The sequence below is a fragment of the Lonchura striata genome, chromosome 3 (genome assembly GCF_050655825.1).
Source record: "Lonchura striata isolate lonStrDom1 chromosome 3, ASM5065582v1, whole genome shotgun sequence".
NCBI lineage: Eukaryota > Metazoa > Chordata > Aves > Passeriformes > Estrildidae > Lonchura > Lonchura striata.
Window position 1 is genome coordinate 109,865,125 of NC_140705.1, and position 19,903 is coordinate 109,885,027.

The 19,903-nt window shown below is 35.7% G+C and overlaps 1 protein-coding gene across 6 annotated transcripts in view; it reads left to right on the forward strand.

The window, feature by feature from the left end:
• Nucleotides 1-19,903, forward strand: part of KIF6 (kinesin family member 6) — a 149,719-nt gene that overhangs the window by 117,442 nt on the left and 12,374 nt on the right. For 3 of the 6 annotated variants that reach the window (XM_077781856.2, XM_085576098.1, XM_085576100.1), the window contains 4 exons: nt 3,715-3,765; nt 16,236-16,317; nt 17,271-17,406; nt 18,891-18,979. In XM_077781856.2, the coding sequence (XP_077637982.2) occupies nt 3,715-3,765; nt 16,236-16,317; nt 17,271-17,406; nt 18,891-18,979 (358 nt within the window). Of the gene's footprint in view, nt 1-3,714; nt 3,766-16,235; nt 16,318-17,268; nt 17,407-18,890; nt 18,980-19,903 lie in introns of those variants that run through there. The other 3 variants (XM_085576097.1, XM_085576099.1, XM_085576101.1) reach the window with 2 other exon arrangements.

Sequence of the window (19,903 nt, forward strand, 5' to 3'; positions counted from 1 at the left end):
TTTTATGAGAATGTGATTCTTAATATTTCTTTGGGTATATATTTGTACTTATAAAGATTGTAGAACTGGCAGTACTTAAGACTGAAATCTTCCTTTTGTTTATATGGGAAGATTTGTGCAGGCAACAGTACTGGAATCATCCCCTGCTTCTATCCCTTATGAACTTCTAGCCTAGCATTGGGGAAATGGTGTTCTCAGAGGCAGAAAGTAGAGCAGGTCATAAACATTCATTCTCCCCTACAAGTATTTATAGTGAAAACAAAACAACATTACTTTAATCAAAAACATATACAGAAAATCTTAAGTTTGTCAAAAATAAAAGCTTCTAAGTGAAAACATTTTTTCCCCAAATGAAATCTAAACAAACTGTCAAATTTCAAATTGGATTAAGACAAATAGAATGATTAAATCATATCTGTCTGGGTAAGTACTAGTATGGAATTATAGTCAGGTGCCTCATGATACTACCTTGTCCCCCAAATCTGAACTCATGTTTGGTCTACTTTTCCCATAATACAATTTCAGTTTATCCTCAGGATGTTTTCTGGGAAATGAAATACAGTTTTTCCTGCCCTGAAAAGGCAGTTTGAACTCTGTGAATTGGATAAATGTCATCTTTCTATTTCTATTTAAAGAAGAAAAAGAAAACTCTTTTGCTAGAAGAATAGGAAGGCTGAAGTTTTATTTTTCTAGTTGGTGGAGAAGTTTTCTTTGGTTTCCTCTCCGATTACGGGTGGTCTGATCAAACTTCTCATTCCTTCACAAAGCTGCCAAATAGAAGATTTCTTGTAATATCATAGTCCATGTCCATGGTCCATGGATGGAGCAGAAGTGTACAAAGGCCAGTGAAGGGAGAGAAGAACATTTGGGATCATTTCACACCGCTGGATGGTCTGACAAAGCTCACAATACAAATAGAGCTTCTGCAGCCTCTCTGATGTCTATCCCAGTTGTGCTCAGAGAAAACTCTGTGTAATTGAAAGACAAGCCTCTTGGCCATGATAATTTAAAACCCAGTCTCAATGTTCTTGTGTTTCCACATTTTCATACTGATGGCAAGCTCTTGTCTGTCTGCTTGATCTGACTCTCATTGACTTGTTTGGCCTGCTTTTTTCCATTGGCCTTGTTGCCACTTGAAATGCGAAACATTTAGATTGCTGATGATCTGTTTCTAGCAGCATTACAGAAGGACATTTATTGACAAAATTGAGAACTATATGTCACCCTTATTTTCAGATGGCTCTTGATGAAAACCCTGTTGTCCCTACTGGAACCATTTTTTTCACATGACAGTGGCTGTTGGCTTTTGCAGCTCACAGTGCTTAAGAGAGTTTCTGATCCCTTACACAAAGATAAATGTATAGACTGTTTCTGAGGTACCTCTGTTATGAGGTAATTAATGGTAATCTATTGATTAATGGTAATCTATTGAAATAAGTTTCAAGGTTCCTATAAATCATTTCACGGGTGTCTCATGGCTCAATATTGAGTGAGTAACACCACATTGTTTGAAACAGTGCCATAGCAGACAAGGATCTATATAGTCAGAATAGCAAAAAGCAATTTGAGGAAAAAGTAGCATGTTTAATCACATTTCATTGAGTATTGAAATCAACTGAGTAGCTTTATAGAGCTTTCAAAAAGAATATTGATCATTCAACCTGGTTTTTATCAGTAAAAATTAGTAATCAAGACATTTGATTTCTATAGTTACAGGAATCAACTTATTTAATGGAATGTGGTTTTTTTGGTCAAGTGTTGGTACAGCTGAAAGGAAGGATTTATCTGTTTTTATCAGTGTTAGATGAAGTCAGCTACTTCACTTAACTTGTTTCTCAGTAGCTGAAGGCTTTTCCTTATTTTACATATTACATTTTCCCAATTTTACAGGTAACTTTAATTTTGGAAAAAGTCAATGGTTTAATTAAAAATAATTTGAAATATTAAAACTTCTTCTGCAGAAGAATACAACTCTAAGTCTATTTTATAGTCAAAGGGTTGGTAGAGTGTTTTCTTTTGTTTGTTTTCTATGAACATTCAAAACAACAAAACTTGACTGTTATACTGCAATGTATTTCAAATAATACATTTCCTACAATGCTACTAAATATTTAACAACTATTCTCATCATTTCCAAGGAAATTCAATGTGTTATGGTTCTTTTGTGTTCACAGAACTATCTAATTCTCATGACCTGTGAATGTAAATGGCTTTTTATATTCTCTGGTTACATATTTGCCAACTTCTAATTACTTAATTTCCCTCTGATTAGCATACTCTGCAAGATTTCATTTGTAAGCAAAATTATATTTTTAATTCACAATGCACACTAATATGATATAGGAAATCACAGGTCTGGGGGGGAAAAAGTGAATCCAGCATGGATTTTTTTTCTTTCCCTGATATCCAGATTTACATCTTAGTAAATATTAGGAACAAATCTCTGCTTAGAAATTGTTTTAATTTGAAAACTTGAGAGACATAATCCCATCCCTCTTCAGAATACATTTACTGCTGAAATTCTATATTTAAGGATATGTTTTTCCTTTATTTGTTCCATTAATGTATTTGAATAATGGCTTCCCTCATGGTAATTTAATTACTGTTTGGAATAATTGGGAACTGGCCCATTGTCATAGATCAGGTAGGAAATTGATAAAAGAAGGATAAAAATTAGTTGCATGAGGCATGGGAGTCTAACTAGGAATGTTGATATAATGGGATTGGTTAATTTTTGATTGAAAACCAGTGCCATCTACACAGTGAGTCCTGTTGAGTAGTTGCCATGATTTAGGAATTTTACTGTCCAACTCAGTGCCCCCACCAAGACTCTCCAAACCACACAGTGCTGTCCCTCACTGCCCCATTCTCCCCCAACCTTCTGAGCTGTGGTGGGATGGAGAGAATTATTTGAGGTAAGAAAGGCAAAGATCACAGGCTGACATAAAAACAATTTACTGGAAACAGCAATGAGACAAGAAAATGAACAGTAACAGCAACAATGCTAATGACAGAGGCTACAGGAAAAAGAAACAATTCACACAGAAAATCTCCTTGATATTAGACAATATAGGATGGCTCCCTCTGCCATGTTTACTTGACCCTTCTCCTGAGAAGGGTGTCCCTTTCCCCTGCCCCCAGCAATGATGTGAGGTAGTACAGAAAAACCCCATGCTCCCCTCCCAGCTACTGAAAAAATTAACCCTGCCCAGAACTAGGACAGTAGAACTTGCAGAGGCTCTAGTACAGGGGATATCTAAAACTGAGCAGGACAGACAAGAAAAAATGGATTTTGGGGAATTATTTTTTCACTGGCAAATGGGTGGACTAGTGACCTACTATTTTTTAAGTGCCTCTAAGTCTGTTTGAAAAACACTTGGAATTCCGTATGTCTTCTGGTCCCATTTGGACTTCTTTTGTATCTAGCAGTAGGAGATCATTATCCTGTGAAAGTGCTTGACAGTAAATGCTTAATTTTCAGTCTTTCTTACTGGAAAATTAAATCTCAATATATGTAGAGTCACACTGTGCCCACTTGTTTACTTGCAGTAGAAAGAAGGACAGAACTCAGAAATCAACTTGTCCCATGGATCACAAAAAAACTCCTAAAGTGGCCAGCAGCGCAGGGAGTTTTAAATGGTGGGAAATATGCAATGACGTCATTGATTTTTGACATTTTGAATTCTAATTATTTGCATTTTGTGTCTTTTACAGACCATCTGAAAGGAAAGGTAATCCAGAGGCAGATACAGAGAGCAGCTCTAGGTAAGAGTGTAACATTTCAGATAGGATGTGCAACAGAGACCAGCTCTCTCCCGGGGGCTGAATCTGTTTGTGAGGCAGGTTGTATTTTCTGTGACAGATATTTTTCCACAGTTTATCTACAATACTCTATGCCACAAAGAACATGTGAACTTTGCCTGAATTTTGACTCAAAAAGGCCTATTTTTTATGTGTGGTGAGAAAAATAATACACAATTCTTACAGATTTGGGAGTTTGGTTTCTGATTAGTCTAATCTGAATTCCCACTAACAGACATTGATTCGTCCTGAGGCTAAGCTAGTAGCCATGCTGCCACAATCTAACATTCTTTTTAATTTTTCTCATTCCAAGAGGGACTAAAGGCATATACAGTTAATTTCTCTTACATCTAGTTATTGAATTTGAGAAGTTATTCTTGCAGTTTCTGTTGACACAGCTGTAAAGCTAAAATTGTCTGTGTAAGTTGTTCACAAAAGGGTAGTCATCCAAATTTGGATTAAGATGCTTTAAGCTGACTTCCCTGACTTTGTACTGAAATGGCCTAAGAGTGTTCATAAGAGAATTCCACTCTGGGGACAGTAAACTTCAGCCAAAATTTGACAGAAAACCACTGGGGCAATCAGTTTAGATCCATAGAAGAATCCCAAAATGTGCCTTTATGGACCTACTTGACATCAAATATGGAGGTAACTTGGACCAGATTGCAGCTGATATGTGTATTTCTATGTATACATAACATAGAAAGCATTTATCTCTTAATAAGAGAGATAAAAGTTGGGGACTATTTTTCATCCAAAAGTCAGGTGAGTATGTTACTTCAAAACAAGAAAACTGTTTCTGTTTCTAATTTTCCCATGCATCTCAAGCTTTGGTGATGATGTTATTGTTTCATATATTTATAATTTTTTATTTTTATTTAAAAATCAGCAATAAAAATATTTTTTTCTGTCAAAAAAGCCTAAGAATCAAACTCAGTTATTTTTTATCAGGATGAGAAGGGGAAGAGAAGAAATTGCTGGTCTCTTTTTCCTGTTATTCAGTGACAGGACACATGTGAAAGGTTCAAAGCTGCATCAGGGGAGGTTCAGACATGATATTAGAAAAAAATGCTTTACCAAGAGCAGGTTTCCTTGACAGGTGATCAGTGTCCCATAACTGATTGTTTCAAAAGTATTTGAGCATCCTGGTTTAATAGTAACATGCTTTCACTTTTGGTCAGCCCTGAAGAGGACCAGATGATTGCTGAGTCCTGCCCAACTCCTCCCCTTCCCTGCCCTCCCCTTCCCTCCTCTGAAGTTCAGTTTAAAGGTGCCATCTTCAGAATAACATGGAATTTTTTCTTTAATTCACTCCAGATTTGAATACCATCTATTTAGTATTTTTTTAACACTTACAAGTTACATCAAGATAAATCATAGCACAGCTGTTTATGCGAATTCCTTATTCAATGTTTTGAAAAATGAACTAATATATTCTGAATGTGTGTTTCAATCTGAATGATAATATCTGGTCTTGTACACTGACTTTTTTACTACATAGAAAAATTGTGTTTCAAATGATGTTTTCAATAACTAAGCTGTTTTTCATAACATAGGTAGGTATAATTTTTCATGTCCTTAGGAAATGCCATAGTAGTGATTTTACCAGCTATACACTCACAGTATGAATATTCTATTAGTATTTCACCTCACAGCAGGCAACCTGTGTGGTTTTGCCATTTTGTTTTGAGCATTGCTGTCTGCTTATTCTCACTAAGTCAAAATTTCACAAAGTATTTTCCAGTATTTACATTATTATTTGAAATACTCTGGATATTTAAACTTAATATTTATTCTATGAGATGGGGAATATTATTTGCCTGCCTACATTTCTGGATGAATATTTTTTCAAAGAGTAACAGGTGACAAGTCTCCCAGGAACTTCTTGATGATCAGAATGTAATCAAGACATTTTAAATTGAAAACTGTTTGGTCAAAAGTCTAATTAAGGGTCTGTTGAAATCCCAACATGAAATAAAACACACCATTGTTTCAAGTAGAAACCAAGTTAAGTTAACATCTTCCAGCTGCCTTTCTTTTCTTCTCCTTAACGTAAAGCGTTTTATGGTTAAAACTCTTCAAGAAACTATTCTAGTCTAATTTGAGAGTGTAGGTCTATTTCCCTTATGGCTGTGCTTAAGATGTGGATTTATTTTTGAAGGAAAACACTGCTACCCAGCCCATTGCTCTTAGCTATCTCTTTCAAAACACCATTTTCTGGGTGTTAAAAAAGGACACAAATAGATGAGAGGTATCATCAGAGAAAAAGGATGTTCAAAGTTTGTCAGTGCATTACCAGAAACATTGAATTCTTTATGTAAATTTGCAAGAATCCATCTCAGTGTGACTTTCATCTTTATTAAATGCAAAAAAATACCTTATTATGCAAATAAATAATTTAATTATCTTTATGAAAATCTTTCACACACTTTACATTTTTAGGCAGATTTAAAGTTCCTTTTGCATGCCTAACTGCACTTCAGGAGTATTTAAAATGAAATAATGTGCACACTGCCTAAGTATTGACAGCAAAAACACTGGGTCACAAAGATGCTTCAGGGTGGAAAAGATGGGAGAAAAGACTGGAAAGAAAAACCTTCCTTGGGGTTTGCAGTGTTTTAGAAGAAAAGTTGGTGTTTTATTTGATTCTAGTTAAGGATTATCTTATGCTTTAAGGTAGTATTTCTGTAAAATGCGGAGCCTGATGGCAAAACCTTTTTACTTCTGAGGAGGTTTCTTAGGAACAAATTACTGTCCAACTCTGTTGTCTTTGTAAATCTACTTGAAATGAAAAAAAAAAAAGGACGCATGTGGGTCTTAGTAAGGAATTTGCATCTCTTATACAGATTTCAGTATTAAGGCAGAGCTTTATCAATATTTTATTAAAAACTTCAACCAAAGCAAATAGGAAAACAACTTGTTTTTCCAGTTTTTTTAACTTGAATTATAGAAATAAGTTTCTGTATTTCTCATGTTATTCAAAGAGCTGTTCCAAAGTTCTTTTTTAAGCAAAATTCCCTTGAAAAACTGATTCCTCATAAAAAACCAAACTAACGAGGTAAGTCAGAAACAGCAGATATGTTTCAATCCCTGAAAATATATTTGATTTGGTGTGGCAAATGCCTGAGAGCAAAGATTTTGGCATGTTATTTTTATATTTGGATTTGTAACACATATTTGGTTCTAAGCAACTATAGGGAAATTCCTGCTTATCTTTCTTCCCTTTACAGCTTTATCTGTACCATCTTTTCCTACATTTTCAAAGCTGGATGCCTGTTCTAAAAATGTTAATATCAGTCTATGCCTTTTTTAATTCCTTACTATGTGTTTCTTTATAGCACGTTTCATTCTGCTTGCTCACCTTTCCTTTCTGGAAGTGAGTGAGCATGACCAGCACAGAGGACAGACAGTGCTGTATAATGAATGCATCAGGGTACCCCTGCAGGAATATTCCAGCCAGTCTTAGGAAAGGATTTCAAGCAATGATTCCTGCAATGCTTTGCTGCTGCCACGAGCACATATCCAACACTGAGACACAAATACATTGTCTGACAATTTTATGTATATCAGAAGAGTTACAAAGGAGACCTGCTGCTCCCAGTTGTCCAGTGTCAGATCCCAGAGTCACAAAATTATTTGGTTTGGAGAGGAGGTTTAATCCTCCAGCCACGGGGAGGGACATTTTTCACTACATTAGGTTGCCCAAAGTTCCATCCAACCTGTCACTGAACCCTTCCAATGTGGCTCATACCACTAGAAATACAGGTCCCCCATGGTTTGTACCTGCTCTGGATATAAGGTATGTTCAGGAAGTGTATGGTAGTCCTCTCTGCAACCATTGCGGCCTCTTCTAGACATATATAACATTAATTAGTCCAATAATTATGACTGTCTTGAACTTATCTGCTGTGATCTGTGTGAATGGAAAGCACATAGCACTTCCAAACTGCTGGTTTGCATCAGAGTTAATCTGTTCTTTAAGTAAATCCATATTTAAATAAAATGAGCTTGGTTTCTTTCACTGCTTTGCATCTTGTAACTGAGATGACATTTAACTTTTTTCATATGAAGCAGAAGAGTCTTGAGCTGTACTAATGCCATGAAATGAAGAGACACAAGTGTTTTCAATCACAAAATGACAGAAACTGAGGAAACTGGCAGTTTGTGTTTTCCCACATAAATCCAGCATAGTCCATGGAGAATAATAGATGGCCTGTTTTAAGACCATCATTCTTGGTGATGAAAAATGATATGTATGTGCTAAATAAAGCACTTTAGAGAAATAATCTCATGTCCATAATTTCAAGATTTCAAGGAGGTGTTTTTTTCTTGGTTTTTGGTGTTTTTTTTTGTTTGTGTTTTTTTTTTTGGTTTTTTTTGTTTGTGGTTTTTTTTGGGTTTTTTTTGTTTGTTTGTTTGTTTGTTGTTTTGTTTTTGGGGTTGTTTTGGTTTTTTTTTGGTTGGTTGATTTTTTTTGCTCGGTTGGGTTTTTGGGGTTTTTTTTTGTTTGTTTTTTGAAAGTGATAAGCCAATGGCCCCAGTACTACCAGGCATCCAAGGGCTAAAATATGCTAGAGAGCAGTGTAGTCAGTTTGTAATAGTCTCAGAATAAGGGAAAGATTCCTCTTAGGAATTCAAAATTTTGATATTCACAATCTTTGTGTGTGTTATGTTCTTCTGTACCTTTGCACTTGAAGTATCAAATAGCAGTGCTGGTTTTGTATTTCTTGCGCATGCAGCACACTGATATTTATTCCTAGGATGACCTCTAGTGGCATCAAGGCCATTTTCTTTAGGCATGAGTTTAATTTCTTTAGTCTATTTAGTCTAAGGAAATAGGAATTCTGAGTGACAGAAAGCAGGTAAGATTGTGCTTGCTAAAGGGACATTTATTTTTCATTGTTGCTAAGACAAAGATACCAATAGCACAACTGGATGAAAATTCAAAGCCAGTACTGCTTTGCCTTTTTTAACAAGTTTTATTCTGCCAAAGATACAGATACTTTTGAATTTGCTTTGTACAATTATTGCAATATATGAGGTACTTTTAGAAATATTTACCAAAGTAATCTTTAATCAAATGCTTGCAACAGTAAGGGACAATTAATTTTGAATATATATATATAAGCTTTATATTTGGACATTTCAAGTTGTTAGACTATATCCTTTGGTAACTGTGAAGCTACATATTGTAACAAGCTTATTCTCTTGCTTTTGCATGCTATTTTGTGCTTCAAGACAGCATCATTTATGGCTAAAACTATGAGCTCTTGAAGAGTTTTTTTTTTATTTTTGTATCTGCCAAGTTCTTCTGTAAAGATGATCAGAATCAGGAAAAAAGCCGTGGATTCAAAGTAGCACCTAGACAGGCTGCAATGATGCTCTTGAAGAAACTTGAGGTTTCTCCTTAGGTAATGTGTTTTGGGGTTTTCCCAGTATTACATAGGAACTAAATTTAAAATTGAAGGAGTATGTTTTAATAAGAAGACACTTCTTCCTTCTTCCACCTGTCCCTTCAGGCCTCAATCTCACACAGACCTTTATTTCTACAGGGTTCTCTCCAGTCCTTTTAGGGTGTTTTGTAGTTTTATTTTTTCTATTACTTTTATTAGCAGGATTTACTATGTCCAAAGTTAGCTTCTAGAGGCAGGCATGAGTCTTCTTTTTCAGTTTGTCTTCAAGAAAGAGAATACCAATATTTACTGGATGTCTTTGCAAAAATGTCCTCCTGAACTGTCAGAGAAAATCTCATTAAATCCTACAGTTGTAGTTTCAGAAATTTTCTGGAAAACTCATATATCATACCAACATCTAAAAAAATCATTTAGGAAATTGTTTTAGAGGACCAGTGGAGTAGCCATGTAGGAGAGTGGAAACTAAACCTTCTGTAATACTTTTGTCTTTATTCTACACTTAACTGAGGTGGGGTCTTAGCACATGTCTCTGCTATTTGCATAGAAAACAAAAAATCAGATCCATGATAGAGAAGCTTCAGCCCAACATCCTTTGTCTTATTTAAGCCAAGAGTTAAACTAAATAATTTATAGTGCAACCTCATGCTCATAGTCCATTTATTTCACCAATAATGATATGTCTTTCCTTTGCACTTTCCATCTCCTCTACTCTTTTAAGATGAAAGTAGCAGAAAGATTAAATTTTTTTCAGACTAGTACAGCCATCTACATTTGTTTGGTTAGTATTCACTTCTGGAATCAAGATCAAAACCTCCTTTATTGTCTAACTTGAAGTTAAACATCAGTTTCATGGCCCATCTATATCTATACACAGCTGAAACAGAAGCAGTTAAGGATAAGCATGTATGCTTGTTCTTCATTAATATCCTTTCAAATGACATTGCTACAAATTTAGTGTGCAGTCCAGACTAAATGCTTCTGTGCATTGTCACGAGCATTTGTACTGACAACCACAATACAGCTCTATGTCTACAGACAGTTCTATGCAGAATGCAGGTAAAACACCCTCTATTTTTAGAGAACGCTAGGCCTATTGAATTAATCTCACAGTTGCTATGTGCATTGCATTCCTAAATGTGATCTGCAAGGACAGACTTTGCTGCCCATGCCTGTGTATGTAGTTCATGCATAGCAATCTGTGACACTCCTTATGACTGCACCTTTAGCACTTTTAGGTATGTCTTATTCTTAGGAAGTTTTGCTATATCATTCTCAGTCAAATTCTTCTCTTGACTAGGCACTACTTTACAAATGTTGTGGTGTTTATTGAACTGCAGTCTGGATATTGATGATGGGGTATTCCTAATGTCTCATGACAAAGCTTAGAAAAGAGATTTTTTTTTTTTTCTATGAAAGCTCTTGGATTTTGTAGAAATTAATGTTTACATAACTTCAAAGCTTATGGATGACAAATCACACTCCTTGGGAGGAGGAGAAAGATCACTCAAACATAACAGGTATGATTTTATCTAATACTATGAACAAGATAAATGATGCAAGAGGAATCACATGTCATCAAATGGTAAAATTATTTATTAAGTTTAGGAGAGAATCTGAGTTATAGGGCTAAGACCCAGCTATGTTACTGTTTCATTAGATTAACTGGCATGTATGGATCATATTAAACTTTGAAGCTGCTTTGTTGCTTTCTTTCCCCCCAGTTTAATTGTATTATTTGGAAAGCAACAGGGAATTTTTAGCCATGATGGTTTCAGAAGCTTACATGGCTTAAGTGCAGCTGACATGAAGGTAACACCTCCTGTTTTGTATGCCATGTATTTTCAGGAAGAAAAATATAGATTAATAGTTTCAAAGAAGAAACTTGAGGGAATTAAAGTGTGACTGTATTTAGGAAAAACAACTCACTGAAATGGGAAAAGTAGCTCTGTTTGCCAGGTGTACATTGGAAGTTAGTTTGAGTGAGTATTAAGCCAGTAAAACAATAAGCAATGCAATGGTACCAAAAAAAAACCAACAAAACAAACAAAGAATAAAGCAGCATACCAATGGACCCTTTTACTAAATTCAATGATCAAAATCAAAATCAACAAAATACATATCCTTTATCCCCTGAACATCCGTTAACTTGTAAAATGCCTAAAATAGGAAAGTGTGTTTCAGTGTATTCTATGACAAACTGGGTGAAAATTTTTTAAATCTATTACATTAGGGTTAAGTAAATTGCTCTAAACCCACAATATAAACTCATCCAGATATTAGGATATTTTCATCTTCTTCTGAGTTACATTTGCCTACTCATCTTTTCTTTTGTATAAGGTACACACATGGTGCCCAGTGACAAACATAGGCTGACATGGCCCAGGGGAAATATAAAGAAAAGGAGGAGAATTACTTGTAAGATGATGCTGAATAATGATAGATGGGTATTCCTTTTAAAAAAAAAATCAACTTACAACATATGTTCAATTTTGAAAGAACTAATGCTTGAGTTTGCCAAAAGCTGAAAAGCTGATAAATTATGCAGTAAATATATTAATGGAATACTAAAGTCAATTCTAAATTTGGTTACTTCAAGTGACTATAAATTTAAGCAGATAAATACAAGACTATCCAGTGAAAAAAATGAAAATATTTGACTGCAAAAGTACAGCTGGAGGGCAAGACACAATGTTATTTGAGGCACAAGACAATAAATCCCTAGGAGTTTGACTTCCAGGATACACTCAGGTTGAGAAATATATGAGCACCCCAGAGAGTATAAAGTTCAGGGTCACAGAGAGTTTCTTGCAAAATTTTCTGACTGTAGACAAGAATCTGCCAGAGTATTTCAGGTTGTTGCCAGTTTGCAGTAAACTATGGTGATAACACTTGGTATCATTCTAGAAATAGTGTGTTTCATCCATGCTTTCCACATGGCTTGGAAGTAGTGATCCAGTTAGCAGGTGCTACAATTTCTCTCTGGTACTGTGTGGTTTGATCATGTGGAACATGATGTAAAATTTACTAATTCCAAAATGGGCCATTTCATTAGAATAAAATAATTATATCTTAAAATGCCTCTTACAGTCTTCTTTATGAGAAAAAAAGCACCAAAAATTACAAACTCACATCATATGAACTGTCAACTCATGCAGAGCTCACCTTCATCTCTGTGCAGGCAGCTGATATCAGTTGTATCCTGTGCTCACTTCACCAAATGGGTTGTATATGAAAATGAAGCAAAAACAGTTGTCCTTAAAGTAAGCATAAAATTTGCCAGCTATTTCCTACCCAGTGTAGCACTGTCAGTCTCTTCTTTACATCTTATGACTCAGTATTCTTATAAAAGGCATCGCAACTTAGGATTCATCATTTTTGCCACTCAGCTCTCTGTGCAGATATGTTAATGTAAAGAAACCAGTACTCCTCATCAGTTTGTTGCTGACTGCTGCCAAAATAGTTCTGTTGTACAGAACTGGATGCCAGCAGAAGCCCCTGGTATACACAGAGCCAATGTTTTCCTAAGCATGCATGTCATACCTCCCTGCACCCCTGAAACCTGGGGCTGCATTATCCAGGGTTAAATTGCAGTAACTGCATTCGTTGCCCAGGAGAAGTCAGTGGGGCATGAAAAGTGCATGTGATATTACACTCCAACTGAATTAAATCATCTCAGCTGATGCACTAAAAGCATAGAGCTAAACTGTACAGCTGAGTTTCATATAGCAAACTGTCAATCAATGAATTAAAAGTCAATCCTGACTGACAAAGCAGATACCACTTTGTGTTCTGTGCAGTTGTAGAAATTATATCTGATAGTTAATATTTTAGCAGTAGCACCTCTACTACATCTTTTAATGTATTGCAAATTTTTTCATGTATGTGGGGAAAGCTGATGTCGTGATTTTTCTGTGTTTCATAATCTACATGTACTTTGTATATGTGTGGTTAATATATAGCTTCTTTTTCTGCATGAGAAGGCAGATATATACAATAAAAATAAACTCTTTAGAGGAAAAAAAGCTGTAGCCAAAATATTTTTTTTTCTTAGGTGTCTAAATTTATTTGTGAGTAAATAGTATGCTTTGTCTGTTTTACAGTCTATTCATCCAGTGTCCCTCTAACATTATTTTAAAATGACTGAGACTATGTACTGAAGAATGCTAACATTAGATATGAGATGCAGTGAGCCAGTAAACTCTGCCTTAGCTTCCTTTCTTCAGCTGCAGCTGATATTGTCTGGACTAGTAAGAGGAGAGGGGTGTGAGGCAGCAGAAACCATGGGGCAGAAAGAGGCCACTGCAGGGATTCATCAGGAAAGGTAAAGGGGAGGGGAGAAGAGAAGTAGCAGGGAATGAGGAGGAGGCAGAAGTAACAGGAAACATAAGTGTTGAAATATGGTCCACCAGCCTCTAGATGTCTTTTTGCTTGGAACACCAGGAAAGAGACATGATCATTTGTATATATTACAGCAGGTATATTTCTAAGGTCTAGTCTTTAGAGCAGAATGTTATTCAGCTCACAAACATTGCTGCAATGAGCAGGCAAGACAAGAAACTGAAATGGACATTGCAAGAGCTTGGGAAAAGATACTGGAGAACTTAAAAGCAGTGCTCCAGCAGGCATGCCCTGGACTTGACTTGCTACTGGACTTCACCTGACACCATGATCAAATCTCTTCTGCTTTTGTGACCCAAGTCCAGTGATATGCACAGGGATATGCAAATTTTAGCCATTTATCCGATGTTACTTCTGCTGCTGGGGCCACACCAGCTTGCAGTATACTCATCTCTTTCCATTCACAAAAACTGTGCTGCTCACCTTGCCCACAGCTGTGCTTCTGCCTTTCATCACCAGCTAGGGATGACAGGCAGGCTTGTATTCATGGGTGAGGATGCTGCACCCTTTTTATGATAAAGGTTTTTATTTCAGACAAAAGGTTTTATTATTATTTCTGAAGGTAACCTGCAACCAAATAATCCCATCTACAGCATGTAATCAGCAGAAAGAAAACCATTCTTTTTCTGTTTCTATATAAAAGTGACAAAATGTTGCCTAAGTCTGGCTGACCTTTCAGAGCTAATATAAAAAATATTTTTCCAAGTACTAGATGTCCTAATAAACCAAGGGAGGAAAGCTCTACTCTGGCTTGTATCACTCTGTAATAACTAGCAGAATGGTGATGTTGTCATGTAGGGAAGTGCTCACTTCAGAAACAGCATTAACATTTTAAGATGTTACTCTCTTCCATCCTGTTATTTTCCTTCATTATAAGGGGCTAGAGCTTCTGACTCCTGAACTCAGACACAGTCACAGATTGTGCCAATAGGACAAATGCACTTCAGTGTGCTCAGGAAAGTCCCTTTAACCTGAAATTGGCTCACACCAGGTCTGGCTGGAATATTCATGGAAACACAATAAGGATTCTCACATGGTCTGTGAGCATGGCTTACTTGAGAGCCAGTAACTCCCTAAATCATTTCAGTTTGTTCCACAAGAGCACATTTCCCTCAAGTCTGGCTGCTCTGTGTTCATGGAGTTCAGAAAAGCATGAAGCCTTAGGAGCTCTGCAGTGAGTGTCTCCCCACAAGTTTCATCTGTAGCTGTGCTTTCCCACATTATGCCTTCTTTTGGGGATGAAATGTGAGAAATCAGAAAATCCTCATCCCTTGTAATCATGGAAAGGTTTGCTCCTTTCCTAAAGGTCCTGGCATGGTTGTGATGACCTTTTTATTATGTGTGATGTTCAGATAAAACTTGTTATACAATGTCACTGTTGTATCATCTCTCTGCCTCCTGTCTTGTTTGTTCACTTTAACAAACAGTTAACTTGTTCAAGCAGTTTATATTTTAATCTTTTAAGGGTACTCTCCCCACCACAAATGTATTCACCCTATCCTTCTTTGTAATCACATGCAGCAATGCCTTTCAATGTATGAAATGAGACTTGTGCATGAGCTTTGTCCACCTTGACTGTCTGCATTAACATGCTTCAGCTAAGTAATGAAATAAAATGCTTTTCAACATCATCTGTATTAAACTATAGGGTGCTACTACAAGAGATTAATGGTTTAAGCTGGTGTGCTGACAGGCAGAGAGGAGTCACTGCTGCCCTTTTGTTCCAGACAGAATTCCTTTCCTTGAAGAGGGTGCACTCCTCAGGCCTTGTGACAGACTGACATAGGATTTATTTTCTTGGCAGAAATAAGAGTTGGGGTGGAAACTTGTATGTATTGTACAGCAAATCTTTTGGTTTTTTAAATTTTTCTTTAGTTAAAAAGGTCAAACATATTTTTTTGGGAACGTAAAACTCTTCCCATTCATCCCAGAAACAGAAACTGTTGTAACATTAGTAGGTAACTTTACATTTCCTTTCACCACTGAACATATAAACCATGATGGAAAGACTGTTTCACAATCTCTCAGAATAAGCATATTGTGTATTGCATCTTAACTAGCTCTGTTACAGGATAGAGAAATCATAAGCTGCTTTCTTAAGCTAACTTAGGCTATTCTTAAGGTATTTCCTTAGTCAGGCTTTACCTTGAAAATTTTCTCACATAGTTTCAGGATATTTTCTGTATTAATACTAATTTATTGCTTTCTAAAGTTAATCTCTCTTTCAAGAGCTACTAGCGTCTCCTCTTTTTGCAACAGCTTCTGGTCTTGTTTTTGTTGCCAAAACCATTGCAAAAAGTGGTTGAACACATTGGATGTGTTTTATGCCAAACATGAATGTTTAACTTCCTTCCTTTTATTTATATCTAAAATTAATGTTCCAATCTTTAATGATAAAAAGCCTAATTATAAGCAATTTGATTCAAATCACTAGTTACTGACTATGTCCTCTACTAAGTTAGGCCTAAACAGGGAATTTGAAGAAGTATTTCCAGAAGAGAGAAATGGTTAATCACCCCAGTTCTGTTAACTGCCTCTAAAAAGATAGTTTTTATTCTAATTAGAAGCTGCTTCTTTGGACACCATATAGCCATTGCTTAAATCTGATCCTTTACCCTACAGCTGTTTCAAATCCTTCTGAAGAGCTAACATTTGATCCAGTAGAAGAGAAACTTCGAATGCAAATTGAAGAAGAAAAAAAAAGGTACTACTTCTGCCTCAGATTTCTACCATCCTTCAGAAGATAAATTATACTGATAGTATATTCCAATTACAATTCTGCACACACAGCTACCCTCAGGGTTTTCTCTGACATTTTAAAAATATCAGCTTTGTGGTTCACTAATAGTTCTAAATTTGTGTATGTGCTGTTGGTTTGTCTATCAGATGCCACAGTAGAAGAGAGAGGAAAATTTATTCTTGAGCTAAAGGTTAAAAATAAATAAAAACAGCTAAATGTCCTCCCTGAGGATTAGTGTTTGCAACTTGGTGCTTGAATCCAAATGTATTGTGAGCCTTTTGGGTGGATTCAGAAAAGTCCTGCCTTTCTTGACCTAAAGAGAACATTTAGGACTCACTAAGTGTAAATAATACACAGAATACATAGGTTAACCAACCCTTGCCAAACAGATAAAAAAATAGATACAAGAATGTCAGTATGAAATATTTTGCTAGTGCTTGTTATTCACAATCTCTGGGGAAAATTCTGGCTCTTTCTTACTCCTGGTAAATCTCCAAGTGTCTAATAGCCAAGAGGGTAATGAAGCTTCCATCTGGCAGGGGAACCAGTCTCAGCTCCTATCTGAATCCAAGGTACCAGTTATTTATTAATGGTAGCAAGTTGAGAATACAAAAGAAGTAATTTTCATAGTTGATCAAACACATATTTTTACTGTCTATCAATGTTGATCCCACTTGAATTTCACTAACTTCATTATGAAATAAAAGGTTTGTGGAATAAGTTTCTTGTACTTACTGTCCTATGAAGCTTTTGTAAAATATGAGATGTTTCCTTCTACCATCTGTCTCGTGTCCTCTGCATCTCTGATTATTATACATTATTTTATAGTTTAAATCTCTAACAGTTCTATGTAGGATTAACCTTTATTCAGATATATGTTGGAAAATCTGTAATACACTTTTTTCTTCTCTTATTAGCTATAAAACAGTGTACAGTCGCTTCAAAGGGCTGAAGGTAGAGATTGAGCACTTGCAGCTTCTTATGGAAAAAGTGAAGATGAAGTTGCAAAAAGACTTTGAAATCTGGTGGGCTGAAGAGGCAAAAAAATTCCAGGTATGAAATAATTTTGTATTTCTTCCATTTTCATATAAATATAATATCTTCAATAATTTCTCAAAGAAGTAGTTAATTGACTAGTTTAAAAGGAGTATGAAGGATGGAATTCAGGGTCTGGTTCACCTGTACTTATGCCAAAGTTAACTGGACAAAAATAATGTGAGTTATACTTGTGTGAAGCTAAAAAAAATTAAACAAACCCATTTTTTTCCTGCTCTATTTTCTCTTTTGATGTTCTCCCAAACAACTTGATTACTAGGGAAGTATGGGCCCAAAATGCCAACAACTCTGAAAGAATATTATCAGATTACAAAGAATAATATTTTTTACTACTAGCAAAACTATTATTTCATTAGCATTTTTTGCAGCAACTATAGTTAATTTTTAGCTTCCTTTGCTTGTAAAGACTCTAATAACTTTTCAGCTTCCCTAGGCTCCCAGAGGGTCATCAGCTCCCAGCACAGTGTGTTTTCTCACTCTCTAGCTGAAGTTAACCAGTGTTTAAGCACAGAGTGCTCTAATACAATGTCTCATGTAAAAATGAACTAAAGACCTGCCATTTTAACCAGCATATTGGAAGTTCATACCACAATCAGTCTGAAAACTACACTCTGCTGAAACAACCTGTGCTCCCCTTCTAACATATTTTTAATGACTTGCAAGTAGTGGCATAGCAACTCACAGCAGAGCTCAGCCATGAAACACATCAGCCTCATGAAAAAGAATGCTGAGTGCAGTCCATCCCATTTCATTAATTATTAACTGGAAGAGAAGATTTACTCCTTGAGGAAAAGTTGTTATAAGCAAAAAATATTTTAGCTTATATTTTGGTTAATTCTCATTAGTATAAATTTAAACCATATTTTTAAGAAAACAGCTTAAAATAAATACAGAACTTAACCTAGGGAACTTAGTTATCCATACACTGCCACCTAAGCAGCTTAACTGCAAGTTAACACAAATACTTTTCCAGTTAAAATCCCTATCTATATTAGTGGCAAAGAGGATAACATTTTAGTCACCCTCCTGTGTAAATATTTAGGCTTTACAAAGCACTGCAAGTAATATTCTTGAATCCACAGCAGCACATCTTTCTCCATCCCTTAAAAGGAGAGTTCCAGGATTCAACCTCTCATGATTCATCAGTAGAAGATTAGAAAACTGGAAAACATAATTGGGATTAATTTCTTAGATCTTGACCTATCTATACATCTGAGCTCCCTAAGAAACTGAATCAGTGAACATATGCTGTTACATATTAAAAACCTGTAACTTGAGCTTAAAAATATTTGAAACAGTCCTAAATACTTTTCTCTTTGTTCAGAAGTGTTTGTACAAGTGGAGAAAATACTGTGTGATTCAGGCTCTGTGTTTTCTGAATTAGTCATTGCTTACCTTGTTATTGCTGAAATGCATAGGCCAATATGAAGCACTTTTAAAAAATCCTAGCCTCATAATTTTGTTTTTCAATCTAAACCCAGCAGGAAAAGTCAGAGATGGTTACCTCACCAAATACTGTCACTGTTTATCCACAGTTTATCAGATCCTCACAGCATCTATCACCTATCAGGTAAATTGTTTATTTTTCTCTTCCTTCCTTACATGAGAAAAATGCACTTTTAATAAAAGTGAAGTTGTCCAGAACGCTTTTCAAATATCACACTGAAACACTGTATTTTCAGTTACAATAGAAACAATTGTTTAGAAAATTAAATTTTATCATTCAGTTATTTGGAAGTCCTATTGAAGGTAGGACCTCAGTTCTTTTGACATGCTGGTCTTGGAACCTTGGAAACCTTTCTTTATGGGCCCCTTAACAGCTAAGAAAGGCAAGCCTGTTATCAGTCAGTTTTGTGTATGAGGAAATTATATCTCCTTTAGGATGTATGTAGGGGACTTCAAAACAGATTAAAAAAATTATTTTGTATATATCCTAGATACACTTGCTCCTGAAAAATGTTGTAGTAGTACATTTATGCAGCACATTATTCCACAATGGTATTATATTTGATATTGTAAGATGGTGCTGTGTCATCTACAGGAGAAAAATGTAATCATCTTGGTTGTTTCATCAACAGTCACCTCTGATTTCAAAAGTTCTTATTTAAATTTGCAGTAATAGGTTTTTCATAATGATCAGGCAAAGTATTGTGCAAAAAACCACATACCTAACTGTACAGGTTTCCATATTCAAGGACAATAAATGGAGGTGTTCTGTCCTCTTCCTTCTTCCTTTCTTCCTCCCTCTTCCTCTTTTCCTTGCCATCTTTCTCTTGGCCTCTTTTCCTGCATCTCTCTTCTCCTCCTTGTTATGCAATTAACATTTCTCTGATGAGTGCCTTTACCTACATTTTTATGACAGCAATCTGCATAAGTGATGTTTTCCTGTTTTCTTAAAACTGTAAAATAGCTTCTAAATTTTATTTAACACTCTCATGTATCTGTAGTAAATGCTCCATAATCAGTACAGGAAATGATAGACATTGTCCTCTAA